Here is a 21,201-nt window from a genome sequence, read left to right on the forward strand (position 1 = left end):
GAGTCTAACAGTTGCCCTGACACTTAGGATATCCCTATGCAGCACTGCTGAACTTGCTCCAGCTCAGAGGAAGCTTGATATGGTTTATCCTAAATTAACAAAACCAATCCACAATTTCCTTTAAACACTTTGATGCTCTGGTTACTTTTCTCCATGCTCTGCTCCGTGACTCTAATTTTTCATTACTGTTAAAATTATTTCAAGCCCTGGTCTCAAAATATTAGTCCAGCTCAGTTATTCACAGTCTAAATGTATGGCTGTAACTTTGAAGCCAGCAGGCCTTAAAAAAGGCATAATCTGTTTTTAAGTCATCAGCTGTTTACTACCATTGGAAGTAATGTTTCCATGCATAGGAATTAGCCCTATAAGGAAGGGAGGACAAAATGGAAACCTCAAGGTGGTTAAAAGTTTTTATGGTATTCTAGTATATTGAATCAAGTTCATGGTGTCCCAGGTAGGGAGCGGAAAAAGCTTAGCAGAGAAGTCTGCAATCATGACATGCAGGTGCAAATGGCTCCATGTATTTTGGGGATGTTAAGCATGAACAGTGTAAATACATGTGGTTCTGAGTCAAAGCTCTGCTGATGGTATCAACACCTTTTGGAAGTCTTGGAAACAGCCCAGGAATCATTGCTCTCACTTCCTAGAGCTTGTAAAAAGCCATTGAAAGAAAATTAAACCTGCATTTCTTACAACTGTAAATGCTACTGTTTTCAAGTTATAGCTGCCCTGATGTGGAAAACATTCAGTCACCGTGAAGGAGTCCACATAGTTACTAAGGAGTTGCAGTTTACTCCCAGCAAGTGTAAGTCTGCTCCAAAGTCTCTAAGAAAAACAACAGATACACACACATCTGTGTATGAAGAGATAATATGATAATACTCTCACATACCTTTATTTATCTTATTTCCCATAAGCTCAGCACTGTATCTGATTTGTATGTATTCAGGGTATTCAGGGTAAAATGGGTAATTAACAGCATTTTTTATTATCCATGGTGAATGGATATTCCTGTAAAGTTACCAAATACATTCCTTTGCTTGAGGACTTCACATTCTGCAGATACTTGTGTTTCAGTGCCAGAAACCCACTGAAGAAAAGTGACATACCGTTCTATTTAGTGCATTAATTGTCTCTCGCAGTGTAGCTTCACTGAGTGCCGTCCTTCTAGAGAGTACCTCTTCATGTTTACAGCTGTATCTCCAGGTGACATCTACCACCTCAAGCACAAGTGGAAGAAAATAAAGCAACCAAAAATTTCCACATATCTTGCTTCATTTAAAGACGATAGTTAATAAAAATATGCTTTTCTACAATAATTATGAAAATCACACCAAGGTGGAATACATTGCATGCTTGCTTCAGGGCAAGTTTGTTTATTATTAGCATCATTACTCCTACCTCATCTTTGGAGAATGCAATTATGTAGGAGAGCTTCTTTCCCCAGCCAGTTTCATAGAGAAGAGGCTTATCACAGACATTTTCACAAGGATCACAGTGAAGCCATCTTTTCTGAGATGAAGAATATACTTCAGTCCACACATGATCTATGTAACAAAGGCCAAGAATAAACAATGACTTATAAAGACAGAGCCTCTATTCTAATCTTGCAGAATATTGTAACTTTTTCCAATTTATTAAATGAAGGAACAGGTGAAAGAACATGTTTTCTGTTCATCTACATATAGAAACATTACCAAAGCTTCCTCTTTCTTAGGATCACAGTCCCTTACATTCAGCTAAAGATTGTATCATTCCGAAGTAAGTCATCTAATCTTACTTGCAGAGCTGTATTTCATCTTATCAGGCAAAACAGGAAATTGAATGTATATTGTCTTTGTTAGCTGACTGTGTAACTGCACACACTGCCTAATGGGTAATATGATCTGAGAGACATAAAATGCCCAACCTCCTTTTGCACAGGTTTGTATTAACATTACAATACTCCAGAATACTGATACCTGTATGGTCCCAGACATATCTTGCTTCAAACCCTACAGCTCTGCAGCACAGTGTAAAACAGTTGGCCCACTCGCCACAGCGTCCACGTCTGGTTTCCAGAAGTTTTTCAGGGTTGTTATACCTACAGGAGAAAAACAACACAAAACAAGAACAACTGAAAATTTTCCCTTTTCAGAAATCTTTACATTGTGTCTTCTGCTACAGACTCAGCAAAAGATGTATATTACACTGTGGTTTCCTCCAGAAGTGAAGTTTTCCCTGCAACAACAAAACACTATATAGTTCCAATATTAACATATTTTATTTAGAAGCTGTAGTTCATCAAATTAACATTAAATAACCCCAAACAAGCCAGACAAGTATTCAGAACAAGTCCACATAAGAGAAAGCACATATTGTTTTTAAAAATCTCAGATCTTGCAGAGAAATTGCTGGTTCATCAAACATTCTGTCATGTTAGTTAAAAAGAGCTTCTCTCTGAATGAACAACTTCTCATCTGTTCACAAAATGCACAAATACAAAGCTGTTTCTTGAAAGAAAAAAGAGAGCAAGTTTCTGTATGCTCACCTTGGGAATCTATTACAGAGCTGACACTGGTTGCAGTAATGGTTTTCCACTCGACTGGCATCCCACCTTAGGTCATCATCAGTAGGCAACAGGTAGCCACTTTTAGGCTCTGTCTGCCCACCACACCTGCTGCAAGGAAGACTATTTACCCAATGAAAAAAGGAAGTCTTAAACCAGTCCAAAAGCTCCAACAGTAAGAAGTCCTCTTCATTCACATGTGCACCTGTAAAATTTATAAAACACCCAGTTGGTTCAAATGGAAAAGTCATTTAGTTGAACTTGACAACGCCTATACAAATTAACATCTCTGGCCCTTTACATATTTTTATGTACTTTTAAATATAAAAACCATATTAAAAAGCTTCATGTATTACTTAAACACACACAAAACAGGAAATCTAAATTGCCAAGACTGAGTAAGTTCAAATTTAAGAACAAAAAACTGCAGTCCTAAATAATACAACTAGAATGAGAATAAGAAATTGCTCAGAGAAACAAGCTAGATCTACATTTCAGCCAGGTGAAGTTCCTGATGCCCTTCATACTCTTCCAGGACTTCGGAACAGAAAGTTAATTATTTTTCTGCTCCAAAATATTTTCCTATTCTTACCTATTAAACTAGGAATAACAGTTGCTTTGATTTCAAAATACCGAAGAACCAGACACTGGCAGCAATCTGAACAACCACGTGTACAGGCCTTCTATAAATAGACCTACAAACACAGCTTAATTATTGTAGAAAATATGTATATATCATGCAAACACGTTGAGTTTGTTGTAATTTCAGCAAATAAACACCTTTCTCATCTTACCCAAGGCAGACACAGGATGTGTTGTTTTCTACTCTAGCTGATTTCACGACACCAGATTCTTCTGGCCCATTTTCCTGCTTACAACAGGAGCTAGAATCCACTTACATATTCTCACTGTTCTGACACCTGGAAATAGCCCCATTTTACCTAAAAAGCAAATCTAAAAATCCAGCTTTTCAAGAAAGATCCATTTGTTTAAACGCCTTAGAATCTTTAAATGCACATCCTGTTACAATGTGCAGAGGGATACTCTTCCTTCTCAGATGCATAAATATTCAAATAATTCTTCCTAATAACTTTATCACCTAGGCCACATTGCAATCATAGGTATTACTGCCTGATTATTTTTATGCACTACAGCTTTATTCTACTCACAGTGCAGACAGGTTTGACTAATGAATATTAACATATAAAATAAATTCGTAAAAATGCTGCTAAAAGGAGATTGAAGGCAGTTGCACTACAAGTTTATGCACTAGCTCCTTTTTCAGAATGGTGAAAAAAAAAACCTTAAGATGAGTGTTTAAGCCCATTTCACATCTTGCTCTGAAGCTGCAGCCATCCTTGGTACAAAAGACTCTGTAGGAGCACTAATGCCATCAAACACACATTGCCAAGACCATGACGTGCATGGGAAGAGATCATCTGTTAAAGAAAGCAAGAATACCTGACTTCTAATGATAGTAAAATTTCCATTTTTACTCATGTATGTGGAAAACCTTTGTGCTGGAACACTCAGGGAAAGTCTTACTGCTTACAAAATGGATAGGCTTGTATATTCAAACTTTTTGCTAAAAGCTGAATGAGAAGATCTCAAGCACAGGCCATACTCTCTTTTCCTGGATAACAACATTCAAACTAGAACTCATCTCTAAAAATATGATTGCTACGCTACAAACATTCTTCCCTTGATTTGCAAAATAAATCCTTCATTAAAACATCACATGGAAAATGTGATTTATTTGAACAGAAAACAGTTGGCTGTGATACACAGTTATTTTTGACTGTTCAGTCTATCTTTCTAATGAAATGTGGCAAAGGGAAATAATAAAATCAAAGCCACAATTCTCATCAAATTACTGTTAACTTCCTAGTATAGTCTTTATGAGCCAAAAATGCTTATTATGTGTTGCAAGGCCTATCCTAAAAACAAGTATCCCCTAGCACAAAGTATTTATTCCCAGAGGTGGCAGTCTTAATGCAGCAGGACAGAAACCAAAGAAGCTGAAAGCCCATTACCCAAACATCTCATATACAGTCCATTCCAAAACAAATGTTTCTATAAAGCTCTTGAAAAATGCTTTCAAGCTGTCACAATCCGAAACAGTGGAGTTCCATCCCTTCCCCTTTATTTGTATCTAAATTAAGGTCTGGAAGCTATTTTGACTAAATCAGCCTGATGGTTTGGGAAGAAGCACCCAGGACACTATCCTCCGTCTTCCTTCCCCTTTTTAAACAATGTGCACAGTAGTATCAGAACAGATTCTAAGAGGCAGGCTTGTTCTTTATTTTTTCCTTCATAAAGAAATTTTATAGTTGTAATTTATTACTGCTAAGTCTCTTTTCCCCACTGTATTGTTCCATGCTGCTGAATTAGAATGCTTTGTACTTGTTCATGTGGTTTCTTACTTCCCAATACAGTTTTATAGAAGAAGAAAAATTACTGAGAAAATCCACTGTAAAAAATTTCCTTAATGCCAAAGGCACAATTATGTATTACCGTGTGGCTGTATGAGACACCACAAAGTAATTGATAAAAAAAACACGTGAAGAGATTATTTTTGATTTGCAAACCAACAGCACTCCTATAAAGTTAGCAGAATTGCTTGAGACTGTCTTCTATCAAAGATTCACGGTGAAAATGTTTTTTTGTTTAAATATGGTCTTGGAATTGTATTTTTTAAAATATTTGTCCTATAGAAGCAACATTTCACTATACCACTGAAACAAATCTAAAACCATCACCTGAAAATAGAAATATGTCATTTTAACTGACAAAAACCTCATACATTCAAAGCAAATTCACATTTATGAAGAAAATATAAATTTTAAATACTCATGCCACAAGTAGTTATGCCTACATTTCATATCTAGCTCCATGAGGAATAGGGAATAACCCTATTCATTTCAGCATTAGGAAGGAAAGTGATCATTTATTTCCATCAGGTTGCATCTTGGAAAGATCTCATTCAAAATCTCACCAATATCACTTTAAAAAAGAGAAGTGGTATTTAAAAGTTTTATTTGGAATTTAGAACTGTAGTACATACAGGAAAATTGCACTCTGAGAATTTCATAACAATGACTACTTGAACAAGAAGCTCCCCTCCTCATCTTGTAGCTATTTCACTTGAGATTCAAGGAATGCAACATTTGTTTCCCCAGTGTTTTTTTCTACCAATTCAGAAATTAAGAGTCCAAAATTTCTACATAAAAGCTGTAAAAGATGGATGACAAAAGTGAAATAAAAATAAGAGAGTAGTAAATTAGGAAGAAGGCAATTCCAGTTTAGAAACAGCATTTGGAACCTGCAGATATATGACCAAACACACACCGACAACGTATGGTACGTTTGAAAGAGCATTTCTACTTTCATACACACTTCAACTTGGCAGCCTTACCTTTGTCCAGTTTTGTAGCTTGTGCTAGCTTTTTCTGAGCCTTGCTTTTCAATTCCTGGAGGGGAATTACAGCCAGTGCTTTCTGCTGAACAGAAGGATTCTCATACATCAATACAAGCCCCTCAAATTTTGTTTGAATTGTTTTCAAGATATTTGCAGCCTGCAAAAGGATTTTCAATCACAAGATGATTTATGAACTTTCACCTTCAGGCAGAATAACCAAGCTCTCCTGTTTTAGTTTAAGTCAGCCATAATTCTCTGTTGATATTGACATTATATATTTATTTGCAGGTGAAATGTTTATTTGCAAAGCTATCAACAAGAACTGAAGACACCACCACCCAAACTGTAAAGCCAGTCTTGTCATCTCTGAGCATTCTGAATGGTGTCTTGAGTGAAAAAGTCAACTAACTTAGGGAGAAAACTGTTTTAAAGACACCTCTAATGGGAAAGTCTTTGACTTCTCTTCCTCATCTAATCCCCCTGAACTTTCTTTTCTACACCTTTTACCCAAAATCCACACAAAGACATGTAATCACTTTCATTTTCTGGACACTGCTACACTGGTTTGTAGAACTAAATTATTGATGAATTCTGCTTACTATTTCTTATTCACAAATGCTGCCTGTCTGTTTCTACTTCCTTCTTTTACAGATACTCTGATAGAGGTTTATATAGACAGCCCAGTAACCACCCACTGAACCACCCAGTCTGTTTCAGTAGCAACTGGATATAAGAACTAGGTTTCTTTAGTCAGTTATCCTACTGTCACCTAGAGGCACATTGCATCCAAGAAGGTACACACATAGATAATAAAACTAACAACTGAAGTTAATAATAATGAAGTTGGTAGCTGAGCAAACTATTTGTTCCCATTTAAAAGGGAACAATATAGAAAGTGAAATGAGATTTTGAAAGTAAGAGTCTGGCATATTTTTGGGGGAAGCCTGTGGCACCTTTTCTCTATCGCTACACCATGTTTCAGCCTTTAGCCTTGAAAACAATGAGGCAAATTAATGGTGGGCTAGGTTCCTAGAACTGTGTATTTATGAATATTCCTCTGTTCTTTCAAGTAAGCTGCTTTTCCCTGCACTTACTAGGCCTCCCATGAATGACAGGTGAAACACATAGGCAAGAAAAAAATGCTTGCACAACAGAAACAACTCTAAATCTCTCTGACATCTGCAGTGCATACAACGATAATACAAATAAAACTCTGCAGTGTACTCACTGGAAAACAAACCCCCCACTGCTGTGCAAGCAAAATGGCTAAGTCACTGCCAGACTTCCTTCCAATCAACTCAGACTATAAAGACCAAATGGCTCAGAGACCTATCAGTATAGTTCCCTGTAGAGATCAGGTACATACAGCACTCTAAGAGAGTGCAAACACTGCATTAGTAATGCCTCTAAACAGCAGTAAGTTTGGTCCCACCACCCAGGCATGGAAAATGAAGTTTCAGAGAAATGGATCCACAACTCTGATGGCTAGTGTATGTTGGGGCAGAATAACTAGAAATTGGAAGGATTAACCTCAGAATACATTGTGTTGACATTGTGCAACATCATTGTCACTGCAGGTTCAACTTTCAAAGCTTCCCTTACTAAGCAGTACAGCAGCAGCAAATCACTCTACAGGTTTCATAATCACTTCCAACCACCATTGCAGAAGTGGCTGAAACAGTAAAAATCTAGAAGCAGGCCAAAAAGCCAACCCAGAAACCTCCAACAAAGTAAAACAAATCCAGTCAGCATATTTTAGAGGCAACTACTGTCATGCTAACATAAGTAGATTAAATGTCTCAATACAACATGCCTACAACAGTGGCTTTCCCAAAAGACCTTTTGTGTGAGGATGGGTCATTTAATGCTCTCTACTGAATTCTCATTCACTGACTTGGGTAGGCATTGGGAAGAAACAGTAGGTCATAGTTCATATCCAACAATATACTGATAATATAATATAAAACATGCAAACTGTGTTTAAGGATGCATGGGAAGTGAGCTTTTGGAAGGATACAACTTACACCAGCTTTGAGATTAAAGTGACACTGGTTCTAGGAGGAAAAACTCTTCAGAAAGTTAAACCAAAGCATCCTTAAAAGCTTCTACCAAGAGGCATAACTTAATTTTTCAAAGTTGTACGAGGTGCTGAGTCTGCTCCCATTGGGCCAGTTAACATCAGATGAAAGGACTCTGCTCTATCTTGATCAGGAACTTCATCTCACCTTCTTGGACAAGGGAAACTTAGCCTAGATAACTATAAATTTGTCCTTGTCTGGCTAAATTTCTGTTTTTAATGACAGGCACATGTGAAAAAAGAAAGCCCTCCTCACAGGCTATACACAGAGATCATAATGCATGAACCAAGACACCAACGATTATAAGCAAGTTATGCTCCTTTTCTTCTGCTGGCTCTCAAACACCAAACTTCCCACTCTCCCCCTTGTTCCCCATCTTGCTGTTCCTTTTCAATACCTATCAGCTTTTTTCCTTGACACCCTGATCAACAGAATATTCACGGACATCTTCAACAAAATATCTTGCTAATATTTTGTTTATAGCACATTTCATCCTTAAGTAGTATCTAAACTGAAGAAAACACTCAGAAACCTTCAGAAACCACTGGGGGAAAAAATGTCTAGTCTAACCTTCTAAAAGCAAGATTAGCTATGTGGTCAGACTCATTTTCTCTGAGCATTTAACTATCCTAACAGTTAACTCTTCTTCAATCTTTATATGCAAGACTAACGAGTCTATGAAGTTTGCAGATTATAATTACCATTTCAAGAGATTGCACAAGTGATGCTTCTGGTTGCTGACGGGCAAGAGCAAAGCCAGAGTCAACAGGTCTTGAAGGCCGTTGTGCAGCTGTCTGAGTGCTGCTGACAGTTTCAGAGGATCCTGGTCTGTGGATTTGGTTTGACTCATTCAGTCTGCTACTCCTCTCTCCAGCAATCAAGTCTCTGATTTTACGTAGCTGCTCAATTGAAGCTTCCTTAGGGAAAACCAGGTGAGTTTCTCCCTGAAATTTAGACAAGTGAATTCAGCAGTTAATGCTGGTCAATGATCTGCAGCTATAGCTGAAGAGTTTACTGGAAGTTAGCATCCTAAGGCTTGGCAGGATTCAGCTTTTTAGATTAGGTCCCTTACAGTAGAAGCTTGAAGCCTCTCACAGTTTCAGAAGCCTACCAGATAAAGAACCTAGAGTCAATCTAGAGAAAGAGGGCTCACAACAATATGCTTTGGTTAGTAACTTATTTTGTGGAGCCATTCATGGGCTATGTAGTTATGGTTTGGCACAGAAAGCAGCAACAACAGAAATAAACAATTAATGCTCAGCTCAGCACTGACAGTACAGCAATGAAATCCTAGGCAGCACAGGAAGACATCCAATGTTGAGGGAAGAAGCCCCTATAACAGCATCTGCTGGAAATTCTCATACATACTGGTATCTTTTATGTTGAAGTTTTAAGTTTTCAGATAGGCAATAATACTTTTATTACAACTGGTACCTGGGTTGATTTCTGGGGTTTACTTTTGGCTGCAACATGATTACTAGTAGCATAACAAGAGATCAGTAATTATGACAAAATCAAGTATATGTGTACTAAACATAAAGGAACAGGTTACTAAAAACATGGATATCCTGAAGCATTCATCCTTTAACATTTTCAGTTTCTACCACTGCAGCACTTCTACTTACGAAGGTAATTTTTTTACCTACAGTTACTTGAGGTCACACATCACTGCAGACGGAGACTTCGTGTTAACACTTAAAATCACCACAAAACTAAATGGAAAGTATCAATCCACTATCAAGCAGAAACAAAAGAGGGAACAATATTAGCCATGCAGCTAAAGAGAAGTTTGTGAGCTCCAGCTCTGACTGACACAGTAACTCTACACTGAGGCAACACACTGTCAGAGACCTGCCCTTAGCTACACCACCCGCCTCCTGGCTAAAATACACCATTAAAAGTCTCCTGAGCACCAGCATGAGAATAAATCCACAAACAATTTCTATCTCTGCAGTTACCACTTCTTTCAGTACACTTTTTCTTTTAATTACAAAACTACAGTAATTAACTTTATCCAAAGAGAAGGCACAGGTCTCATGATAGCTGGACCTGAGTAACATAATGTACACATCCATACAGTTTGTGGCATCAAACAGACAAATTAAAGCAAAGCAAGAGCTTTGCACCGTTAAACAAGAGCTGGGTTTTTATACCAGCTTTCCAGTAATTATAAAAATTGCTTCTAGTTTAACAAGCTTTTTCAGTTAAAGTTCCACCAAGACAGGGACCACCTCAGAACACAAAGCAATCTTTTAAATGCATCCTTCTGACTGCAACAGAATCAAGATTCACTTAACACTATTTTAGGATAACATTTCATAACTTTTAAAAATGGGTTTTGAAGGACTCACCCTCCTACTACTACTTGAACAGTCCGTCTATTGCCCTCCACTGCTGTCATGACAACACCAGTACTTGTGCAGCTGCACTGTGAATTGGCTGAAAAACATTTCTGGTTCTGTTTTGGAAGATTAAGTTTTCGTCAGATCAGTTTCCCTTATCTAAATCATTACAGGACCCTACTAATGGTAGGAAGATGAAGAAGAGCAGGGCTTTTTAAACATTTTTTCTCTCTTTAAAATGCCAGTTTCAACACTCATTTGTAATGCCTGATGTTCACCAAGCAGCAGATTACGACAAAGAGAAGGGGTTTCCACCCTGCTTCCCACCACTTCCTCTGTGCCAGCATGGATATGCATCCAGCCATTCAGTAAACCAGCAGTGCCTGAGCAGCAAAAAAAAAATCTTGTTATAGATTAGATTAGCTCACCATTTTTCTGAAGCAGCCACATCTAAATTCTGTGCTGGCTAGCTACAGATATTTGCAGACAAGGACTGAAAGAAAATACCAACTGCCCTGAAATCTACTGCCTTGCAACTAGAGAAGCAGAAAAAAAAATTCAAATTTTAAATTTTACCATGTAAACAGATGAAGATACCTGAAGTTACTACATTATACTTACCTCTTGAAACCCCATCTCAAATAAACACTCAACAGCTCCTCTGACTGGCAACAGCCTTGTGGAGAATGCTGGATTCCCAATCCGAATTAATCTGTATTTTTCCTCATAGGGATTCCTGAACAAATTGAAAGTTATAATTATATCTGCAAATGAAGTAGACACTTAAAAGCTGGGTAACTGCACTATAGAATTTTTTTTTTTGATATTTAGTTTAATTTACATCACTTAGTCAAAACCTACATAAAACTTTGACTTTATAAATGCTTTTTTGTACTTAGTTCTGAGTTACCAACTGGTGCTAAAGTCTAGCTTGCAATTTATGTTCATGAATTCATGTTTTGTACTCATACCTAGCAGGGCTAAGTCTGTAGTGACATTTAGAGACAACTTCACATCCCCTTATACCGGGCGCATTCTAATTGAACCCATCAGACCAATGCTAGATGGCTTGGGTCCCACCACGGAAAGCTGTGCTAAGCTGCCTGGTACTTGAGTGGAACGACTATGGTCTCTGTACTACCTCTCAGTTCCCCTTTCCTCTTTCAACTCCTTTAAAAACCTTTTTCTTTAAAAGAAGCCAGCCCGGGACTCGCCATTCTCTGTCCACAGCAGCTTTAACAAGTGGCTGAGGAGCCAGGCACAGACAGGGAGGGGCACCCATGCACCTCGAGCTGCCAGCAGACACCAAGGTCAACCACACATACTGGCGAGTATGTGCACCCTGCACAGCCACCTCGCAGAAATTCAGCTATAATTAACTTTTGGTACCAACCTTGCGAAGTCAGAAGCATAGGACAAGCAAAAAAATAGAATAAAAAAATTGAAATGAAGTCAAAATGAAGGAAAAATTAAGTTTAAATCAAGTTAAATTACTTGCTGTGCAGCAACTTGTTTTTAGGGAGTTCAATACCCATCTAAGGTGGAAAATCAGGAAAAAGGCATCATTTTGTGGTTAATACACAAACTCCTAAACTTTCAAAACAAACCAACCAGCAATAAATAAAGAAACAGAAACCCAGAACACTCCACCTCTGTTAATGTAAGCAACATTAATTTAAAAACACCGACAAAACCACGCGAGACGCTTCTGAGCTCCGGTATTACACAACAGAACCGAAGGCGCCGCGCGGAGCCGGGGAGCGGCCGGCGGGACCCCGCGGCTCTGCCCGCGGACCGAGGGCGGCGACCCCGCTCACCGGAGGATGTTGTCAGCGTAAGTGAGGAGCAGCCGCGAGGCCTCCAGGAAGATCTCCCGCCTGTTTTGGCACAGCTCGCTCACGGCGGGGGAGCCCGGCGAGGACGAGAGCCCCAGGGCGGCCGCCATCGCTGCCTGCCTGCCCAACCTCCGCGACGCGCCGCGCCGCCCGCCCCCGGCCCTGCGCCAAGCGCATGCGCCGTGCCAGCACCGAGGTCACCGCCCTCAGCCGGGCAGCACCGCCCTCAGCCGGGCGCATGCGCAAGAGGGGCGGTGGAGGCACCGCCCGCGGCCCCCGCTCCCACAGCTCCCGTTAAAGGGTTAATCCTGACCCCGCACCCCCGGGCAGCGGGACCTCCCGGCCACACCGGGCTCTGTGTCCCAAAGCAGCTTCTTTCACCTGGTGTGCAAGGCGCCAATCCACACCCAAGGTCGAGGTGTTTGATTTATTTATAGATCTGCGCAGTAAGGGGTGCACAAGGCCAGCACGATGACTACCAAAGTTTATCACTATTTATACATTCTAGAAAACAAAGGCATTCATGTTCATTGGATACAAGTTACACAGTTCTCTTATTAATAAACATGCTATCTTCTGTTGGTTAAATGATTCCCTTACTTCTTATGCTGATTAGGCCACATGCCCACTTTTTCTCTCTAGTCGATGGTTGCAAACTCCCCCTGCCAGAATTACCTTTTATCCAGTCAGAGCTGATCCCAGCACTGCTGCTGAGTTGGCTTTGCTAGTTTCTTCCTTATCTTGGGGGTTCTGCTAAATGGCCTTGTGTCCAATAAATTCTTTATTCTTTGTGCCCACTGACAGTGGTACATCCTTCTTCCCAAGCTTTGTAAACTTCCACCTCTTTGAGGTGTGATTTCACTGAAACATGTGGAACCCTAAAAAAGCAATTCTGCCAACAAGCAATCTCTCTTTCTGACACCTGGACATAACTTAGAGCTTGATTACATCTCCTTTCTGGTTGATTACACTTAAAAGTATACAAAGATCAAAGAACATAATTTCTTAAGAAAATGTTTACCTATTCCATATTTTTGGAAGATAGGAAGCCCCTTGGCAGGTAGTAACATCATTGAGATATAAATCTCCTTTTGTACTGCCCTGGTTTGACAGTACTGAGGGTGCCACACCTCCAGGCTCACCAGGGCTGCCCGAGCAGAAATGTCACCGCAGCAACTTGCACCCACCGCGACATCTGCCCTGCACTACCCACAGTCCGTCCCAGAGAAGCAAAAAAAAGAAACAAAAAAAACCCTCTTGGACTTTTTCTTCTAGACATCTGGTTTGTGCTGCTACTGAAAGAACTGTGGTGAAGAACCTTGGCCACAAAGGCCTGTGGAGATTTGCTTTATTAGGAATGCAGATTTAAAGAGTTCCAAGCAAAAGAGGTCTTTAAAATTCAAGCTGCCTTCTGATTGTGTAGGTGATATTACACTATGGCTCTGCTGCCTGCTTCTGACAGGTCACTGCTCAGCTTCCATGACTTTTTAAGAGAGTGGTACATATCCCTCACAAACGCTGGGATTTAACACAGGGCAGTTCACTTTTGCTGAGATTACATTTATTATTCTTACTAGTATCGTTAAAGTGTTACTATTTCAGCCCTCAGGAACTGGTACCAAAGTAATAAAATTTTAATTTATGATGATGCCATATTCCTTGGCTGCTACTTCAGCTTTTAATTTCCTTTCCATGTGTTTCATGTAGACATGTGACTCTCAGTGTTGGCTGCCTTAGGAAATACAAAGATTAACTAAATTGCTGTACATGTATGCATATAAATACATAATGCATCTCAGTATGGCATTTGTAAACAATGCTTTGGAAGTGCTCATAGGCAAGCAGTGTGAAAAATTTAGAAAACCAAGTGCCAACTTCCAACAAATTGCTAACACTTTAAATGCACAAGGAATTTTATTTCTAAATTAAAAACAGATTCTTCATTTTTAAAAAAGTGGACATATGTTTAATTTTTTTCTTTATTAAATATTGCATTTATCTCCTTTTTGGCCTTTTTTTCCCCTTTTTCCTGCAGTATGTGCCTCATTACTGTGCTACAGTTTGTATTTTTAGGTAGCTGTGTTTGCAGCTAATAGACATTATTGTGTTACGTGGGGGTAAATTCATTTCAGTTTTCTTACTGCTGTATACTGAAATTATATAAAGGTATCACCTAACAAGCAAACTCACGCTGTAACTAATTCATGTCTCTGTTGAGACTTGGACAAACATTTTATGCTCTGCCATGGTAGTCTGTCCAGGATAAGGACAGACTTGTTACTCCACCGGAGTGTTTCTTTGAAGGATTTTAGGTGGGGATTTTTTGTTTGTTTTAATTTCTTTTTTTATTCCTCCTTTGCGTGATTCCTCCTCGACGTGGTTTGGGAAGGAAATAATTTCATTGTCTTTTCCGGGTCTCTGGGCTATTCCCACAATCGCGCCGCCCGCCCGCACCGGCGCCCGCGGGCGGGGCCAGGCGGGAGGAAGCGCGGTGGGCCGTACTCGCACACCTCCTTCTTTCCCCCTGCGCCTGCGGAGTGGTGCGGCCCCGCGCCGTCGGAACGGGAGAGAGAGGCAGAGCGAACCATCGCCGGGTGGGGGGAGGGCGGCCAGCGGAGGTACCGCTGAGGGCTGGGGCAGAGGGAGGCGGGCGTTTTAGCACGGGCCTAGGGGGACGCCGCCCCCAGCGGGGCGGGCCTGGCCGGCAATGGCGGCGCTGGTGGGGTTGGCGTTTGGCTCCTGGTTTGCACATCAAAAGTAGACATTGCCCTTGAAAGACCTGGGGGTGTTCTGTAGCGCTTGTTCCCGGGGGAGATTATTCTGCGCCTGGTTTTCCCGCACAGCAGGTATCGGGCGTTGTTGGGTCGGACAGGACGGCTCGGCGCCGGCTGACGGCATTCCAGTAAAGGCTGCGTGAGGCTGCGGGACGAGCTGCCTTACAGAGCGCTGCAGGCATATTATATGTGCATATGGGTGTATATATATATACATACACACTGATAAAATATGTTATATTTTGCATTATTATACGCGTGTATAATAATATGTATAAAATACATTGTCTTACCCATTGTGTATGCTATACAATATGCATCGTATAGTGTATCTATAAAACATATATATGTTATACACTATACTACATAAATATGCATATAGTATGACTGCAGAGGAGTTTTATATTCTGTATTAGATATAGAATATATAATAATCTTTATATATGTAACTTGCATTATATAATACATTATATATTATATATTTTTATGCACTATACACACATACTGCCTATTTTATAGAGTCCAGGCTAAGTGGCAGAAAAAAACTGAAATGGCAAATTTGGGTCAGGATTTAAAAGAGGCTCCTTTTAGAATACTTTTTAAATTATTAAATTTAATATTTGCATAAAATATGTATAAAATATAATATGTGATTGTTTACTATTTTTATTCCCTATCCCAAGTGTTCTTGACCAGGCTGGATGCTGGTCTCTGCTGCCTGGTCTGGTGAAAGGTGTCCATGCCCATGGCAGGGATTGTTGGAATGGGATGATCTTTAAGGTCCCTTCCAACCCAGACCTTTCTGTGGTTCCCTGACATTTTTTTAGTAACGCTGCTGTGCACTTGCACTGCCACAGGTCTGAGTATTTTAGCGGGAGTGCCCAGCAGCACCTTATGGTGTTCATACAGCTCTCTTCATTTTACCAGAGAGCTGGGGATGCCAAGTTGCCCTTGGACAAGGCAAAAAGCAGGCAACCTGTTGAAGCTTGTGTTGTAGGTGTTGGCAGAGCTGTACTGCAGCCTCTGCCCTGCTCCCGCATGTCAGATGTGTGCAGTCAGACTGGCTCTGGACTGGCAGTGGCCAAGGCAAGGAAAAAGGACCATGTTATAGTACAGCACCATCACCACTTGGCATAGTCCTCTGGTCCTCCTCAAGTACTTGTTCTCTACGGAGGCCTTCTGCCATCACTTGCTGTGCCTCTTGCGATGCAGGGTCTAGTGCTGTTGCCTTTGCTGGAGATGGTGCCGTGCTCCACATCTTGTTCAGGCTACTTGAGATACTGTCCCCTGACAGTGTAATAACCCAAGGCTGATTATGGGTTGGTGGAGGTGGAAAGAGAAGGAGTCTTGTCCTAGGTGTGTAATTACATTAGTAGCAGAACCAGGACAAGTTTATTGACTCCTGTTTGAGGTCTCTAGACTGTTCTGCTGGACATGAAGTTTGAGATGATGATATCCTCAACTTGGTAATGGTGGGACTTACACTTTCTGGTGAACACATACTTTTTCCCTTAGATGAGTGAAGCTGTTAATGCTCATTGTTTCTGCCTCCAGCCAGCCGGTGGTTAAAACTCCAGGGGAAATTTTGCAGCAAAACCAGAGAGTGCTTCACAGTTCACAGTAGTGCAAAGTCTTATTCATCAGCAGCTTAAGCTAGAAGAGCCCACTAGAGGCATTCCCAAAGTGAACATTTCTATGCCATTATCTGCCGTTACTCCTACTATTCCTCATTACAGACACAGAAAATATATCCCTTTCTTCAGGGTTGAAAACAGGCTGTCAGGTAAAAAGCAGGTTATTAATTTAATGTTCTTGGAATGTTTTCCACATTGTCTGCTTTATTGTTGTGTTTGTCTTTCTCCACCCCCCTCCGTTTACAGGAATGTGCTTGATTATTGCCACCATGTTCTCACAGTGCTCACGGGATCTGTTAAAGATTGCAAATCTTCATCTCCGGAGTCTGAATGTAAATCTACATTTACAAAACCAGCGAAGGGCTTTCAGCAAGTCACTGCCTGCATGTCGAAGGAAAGTAGTTGTTACAGGTATTGGCTTAGTGTCCCCTCTTGGTGTGGGGACTCAGTTTGTGTGGAAGCACCTTCTGGAAGGAGGCAGTGGGATTACATCACTAGATGGGGAAGAATATGCAGGCATCCCATGTAGAGTGGCTGCATGTGTGCCAAGGGGAAACAAGGAGGGTCAGTTCAGTGAAGAAAGCTTTGTGTCGAAGTCAGAGATCAAATCCATGAGTTCTGCCACCGTGATGGCCATCAGTGCAGCAGAGCTTGCAATGAAGGACTCTGGCTGGTCTCCCCAGTCTGAACAGGACCGCTTAACTGCCGGTGTGGCAATTGGGATGGGAATGGTTCCACTGGAAGAAATTTCTGACACAGCTGCCTTATTTAAAACAAAGGGTTACAATAAGGTCAGCCCTTTTTTTGTCCCAAAGATTTTGGTCAATATGGCAGCAGGCCATATCAGCATTAAATACCAACTGAAAGGGCCGAATCATGCTGTGTCGACCGCTTGTACCACAGGCGCACATGCAGTTGGAGACTCCTTTAGGTTCATTGCTGCTGGTGATGCTGATGTCATGTTGGCTGGAGGGACTGAGGCTTGCATTAGTCCTTTGTCTTTGGCTGGATTCGCAAGAGCCCGGGCTCTCAGCACGAGTTTTAACTCGAGCCCTAAAGCAGCGTGTCGACCCTTTGATTCGCAGAGGGAGGGCTTTGTAATGGGAGAGGGTGCTGCTGTGCTGGTCTTGGAAGAGTATGGACATGCCGTACAAAGAGGTGCTAGGATCTATGCAGAAGTTTTGGGTTATGGACTGTCCGGTGATGCTTGCCACATAACAGCACCTAATCCCGAGGGAGATGGTGCATTCAGGTAAGAGCTCTATGTTGATTGTAATAGCTACTTCATATGTTAATTGTAGTGGGTACATTTGTTTCTGTCGTTGTATATTTTTCACAGAGAAGGGATGTTCAATCTTGAATTAATATTGCAAAAGCTTAAAAATCTGAAAAATGAAAGAGTTTCTGGTAACGTTGCGCACTGATTCTCTTTTTTTAGCAGGAGTGTGAAGGCCAGTTCTTGGTAGAATCAACCTTTTTCCATAGAGTTATGAAAGCTTCCTCTGTGTGAAAACATTTTTCCTTTGGTGCATACAGCTGTTCATGTAAATAAGTCTCAATGGAAACCTCTTTTTAAGATGTTTGTGGTGAGATAGAATCTTTTCAGGTTCTCCTTCATTCTTTTTCCATCAAGAAGGTAGACCCCCACCCCGCTGGAAAGGCATGTTATTTGTTACAGGAAATCTCAGGTGATGAAAGCTGTAGAGCACTTAAAGACCTAGTTTGTTAGAATATTCAGTACTTCATTCAGATGCAGCTAAGAGTGTTGGTGAAGGAGCATAGCAGAAATACAGTTTAGTACTGTTTAGGGAGGTGGTAAAGCTTCATCAGTGTTTATCTCATCAAAACCAGTTCACAAGTAGATGATACTCATCTAATCATTATCATTGACCTAATTAAATTGTCAGCTAAATTACACGTGGAAGTTGCAGAGCTTCATGTAGGCTGAGTACTATTGCTGGCATTGGAATCTTTAGTGAAGATTTAGTTTGCCTTATTTTGAATGTATGTGAATATTTAGTACCAAGATTCAATATATCACTGCACAAATAGATCAAGCTTCTGCATGGTATCATAAAGCTGTGTTTGCATCATTATTAGGTTAACAGATTTTTCTAGAACTGTAAATATACCATGTTTCCATCGATGCTCTTTGATTCATATTTAATTGTTCTGCAGACTTAGGTGTGAGATGAGTAATCAAGAGTGTCTTATCTCATATTTTCAGACTTGTTTACCCTTGAGATGATATGGCAATATATTATAATAGAATTTTTGTGTATTTTATGATTGCAGTAGCATATAAATTAAATTCACACTAGGAAGAGTTGAAAGTTAATCTGGATATCTCCAAAATGTTGAGCATTTCCACCGTTGAGATAAGATAATACATTTTAATACTGTCTTCAAGCCAGTAGTTTGTTACTGTAGTGGTATATGGATTAAATCTGGAATGTATGTGCTTATCTCGCTTTCCTGTAGGAATTTTATTTGCCACACCAAAAAAGAAATCAGAGAAATATTTTTTTTGCCATTTTCTAATAACTGCTTCTGTTGGAGGCCAATTCATATGTTGGAATAAACCAGCAGGAAAGGAGAGGCAAAGCCAGACTCAGAATTATGGATATAAAGAATGTCCTACACAAGTAATCTGGTATCTCCTTAATTGAATAAGTTCATTGCAGATCATGTATTTAACTAAATTAATATATCTCGTAGTTATCTGTAATCTCTTTTGCCTGAATATTGGCTCACTATCTAGTAACAGTGAGTGTCAGTGGCCTCCACCCTAAGCTAAGCTGGTTGCTCCTAAGGGTAGAAGGCTGTAGTAGAGACATTTAAATTTGTCCAGAAGCCTGTGCTGTCTGTTTTTGAGCTTCCTTTTATTTGCTTTTTCTTCATAAATTTCAAAAGAGTCAATGGTCTTTTGCTCAGAGGTGCTTTGTTGTTATGTGCAAGGAGAGATATCTGATTAATCTTCTTTGAGGGAAATCTATGAGAAATTGCAGTGTGGAACTTTGTTGATGCTTCCACGGTTTTCATAAAAACCCATGTTTTAAAGAGGCTGTCACAGTATACAAGTCATCAGGAATCAAACAAAACATACCATGCCAGGGGTTGAAGAGTGTGACTTTCAGTAAATTTCATTATAAAATGAAATATAGGGATTTGTGCTATCTCCTTGACATTTTCTAGTCTCTGTATAGCATGCAAAAGAAACTCATGTGGAGGATGGCTGCAGATTTTTTCTTTCATTTCCCAGTATTTTTGTTGGGGAGTGCATATCTGAATTTTTGTAATAATATCAGTAGTTATTTCTCTCTCAAATGTTCTCAAATTTTACAGTGAAAAGGGTGTTTGATACATTAATGTAGTCTGTAGAGACTGATTTTCATAATTTTTTTTCTTCTTTGTATTTTTTTAGCTGTGGAATTTTTACACAGCAAGTCTGATTTTTATAGTGGGCCTCACTTTTATTGTCTTCCTCTGGCACCTAATGTAGATGCCATTTAATGTGCTTAATTAGATGAGTTAAGCTCTTGTCATTTACATCTCTGCTGAAGCAGATTTTCAAACTTGATAAACATTTTGAAACAACCTATACTTTTTCTTTTGGTTTGTACATTGGACAAAAATACTTCGGGCAAATCAGCACTCTGTTGTCTTCTTCTCCTTAGGTGCATGTCTGCAGCAATAAAGGATTCTGGGATCAAAGCTGAAGATGTAACATATGTCAATGCACATGCAACTTCTACACCTTTAGGAGATGCTGCTGAGAATCAAGCAATCAAGAGACTTTTTAAAGATCACTCACGTAATATTGCAGTTTCCTCAACAAAAGGAGCAACAGGACATCTTTTGGGGGCTGCAGGAGCTATTGAAGCAGCTTTTACTGCACTGTCCTGCTACCATGGGATGTTGCCGCCTACTCTGAACTTACAGAAAACAGAGGCAGAGTTTGATCTCAATTATGTTCCATTGACAGCTCAGGAGTGGAAGACTGACAAACGGCGTATAGCGCTCACAAATTCATTTGGCTTTGGTGGCACTAATGCAACTTTGTGCTTTGCAAGTGTTTAACTTATGCTGTCAGTGGTGTGAAAAAATTGCACCAATTATGATTTTCTGTACTGCTATCTCTGTTGTGTTCTGTAATATTTTCTCAGCTTTGAGAGTTGCTCATTTGATACATAAGAACTTTATTCACCCTAACATTTACACCAGTAATTCTTTTAGAAAGAGGGAACTTCTTTTACTCATTTTAATAAAAATAAAAAAAAAAATCTGTTCTTTCTGTGATGAAGAAATTTTTGTTCTTGACTAGAGCAGGAGACATGGTTAAACTATGTTAGGAAAGATTTTTCTATGCATGTGACAAAGAAATTGTTTGGAGTCTTTTGTACAAAAGAGAGGCTGGCTAACAAGCTAGGATGCCACACCTGATGAATTAACTGCATGATAATACAAGGTTTATGACTGAGCTCCCCTTTGTTACCTACTCCATATTGAATTCTGCCTTTTTTCTCATGGTGAGTTGTCTCAAGTATCATAATTCTTCCACACAAGTGATAT

General features: G+C 40.0%; 2 protein-coding genes across 4 annotated transcripts in view; one reads left to right on the forward strand and one right to left on the reverse strand.

Moving 5' to 3' along the window:
• The window catches only part of NGLY1 (N-glycanase 1), a 29,803-nt gene extending 17,405 nt beyond the window's left edge, over positions 1-12,398 (reverse strand). For 2 of the 3 annotated variants that reach the window (XM_041466214.1, XM_041466213.1), the window contains exons 1-8: positions 12,204-12,374; positions 11,008-11,122; positions 8,746-8,988; positions 5,964-6,123; positions 2,531-2,753; positions 1,962-2,083; positions 1,402-1,547; positions 1,110-1,220 (exon numbers count right to left, since the gene is read on the reverse strand). In XM_041466214.1, coding sequence (XP_041322148.1) covers positions 1,110-1,220; positions 1,402-1,547; positions 1,962-2,083; positions 2,531-2,753; positions 5,964-6,123; positions 8,746-8,988; positions 11,008-11,122; positions 12,204-12,331 — 1,248 coding nt within the window. In that variant the 5' untranslated portion in view covers positions 12,332-12,374. Of the gene's footprint in view, positions 1-1,109; positions 1,221-1,401; positions 1,548-1,961; positions 2,084-2,530; positions 2,754-5,963; positions 6,124-8,745; positions 8,989-11,007; positions 11,123-12,203 lie in introns of all 3 variants that reach the window. The other variant, XM_041466212.1, reaches the window with a different exon arrangement.
• Positions 12,399-14,904: 2,506 nt separating this feature from the next.
• OXSM (3-oxoacyl-ACP synthase, mitochondrial) lies at positions 14,905-20,916 on the forward strand. Its single transcript, XM_041466744.1, has 3 exons — positions 14,905-15,067; positions 16,876-17,881; positions 20,307-20,916. Exons 2-3 carry the CDS (start codon positions 16,878-16,880, stop codon positions 20,707-20,709), a joined length of 1,407 nt encoding a protein of 468 aa, XP_041322678.1. The 5' UTR covers positions 14,905-15,067; positions 16,876-16,877; the 3' UTR covers positions 20,710-20,916.
• The last annotated feature ends 285 nt before the right edge of the window (positions 20,917-21,201 follow it).

This window comes from Pyrgilauda ruficollis, unplaced genomic scaffold, assembly GCF_017590135.1.
Source record: "Pyrgilauda ruficollis isolate IOZ18807 unplaced genomic scaffold, ASM1759013v1 scaffold2, whole genome shotgun sequence".
NCBI lineage: Eukaryota > Metazoa > Chordata > Aves > Passeriformes > Passeridae > Pyrgilauda > Pyrgilauda ruficollis.

Bases quoted from the DNA above. Each gene is read 5' to 3' on its own strand.
- OXSM (XM_041466744.1), top strand. From the start codon at position 16,878: ATGTGCTTGATTATTGCCACCATGTTCTCACAGTGCTCACGGGATCTG. The intron at 17,882-20,306 runs GTAAGAGCTCTA...TCTTCTCCTTAG, and splicing joins GAGGGAGATGGTGCATTCAG to GTGCATGTCTGCAGCAATAA.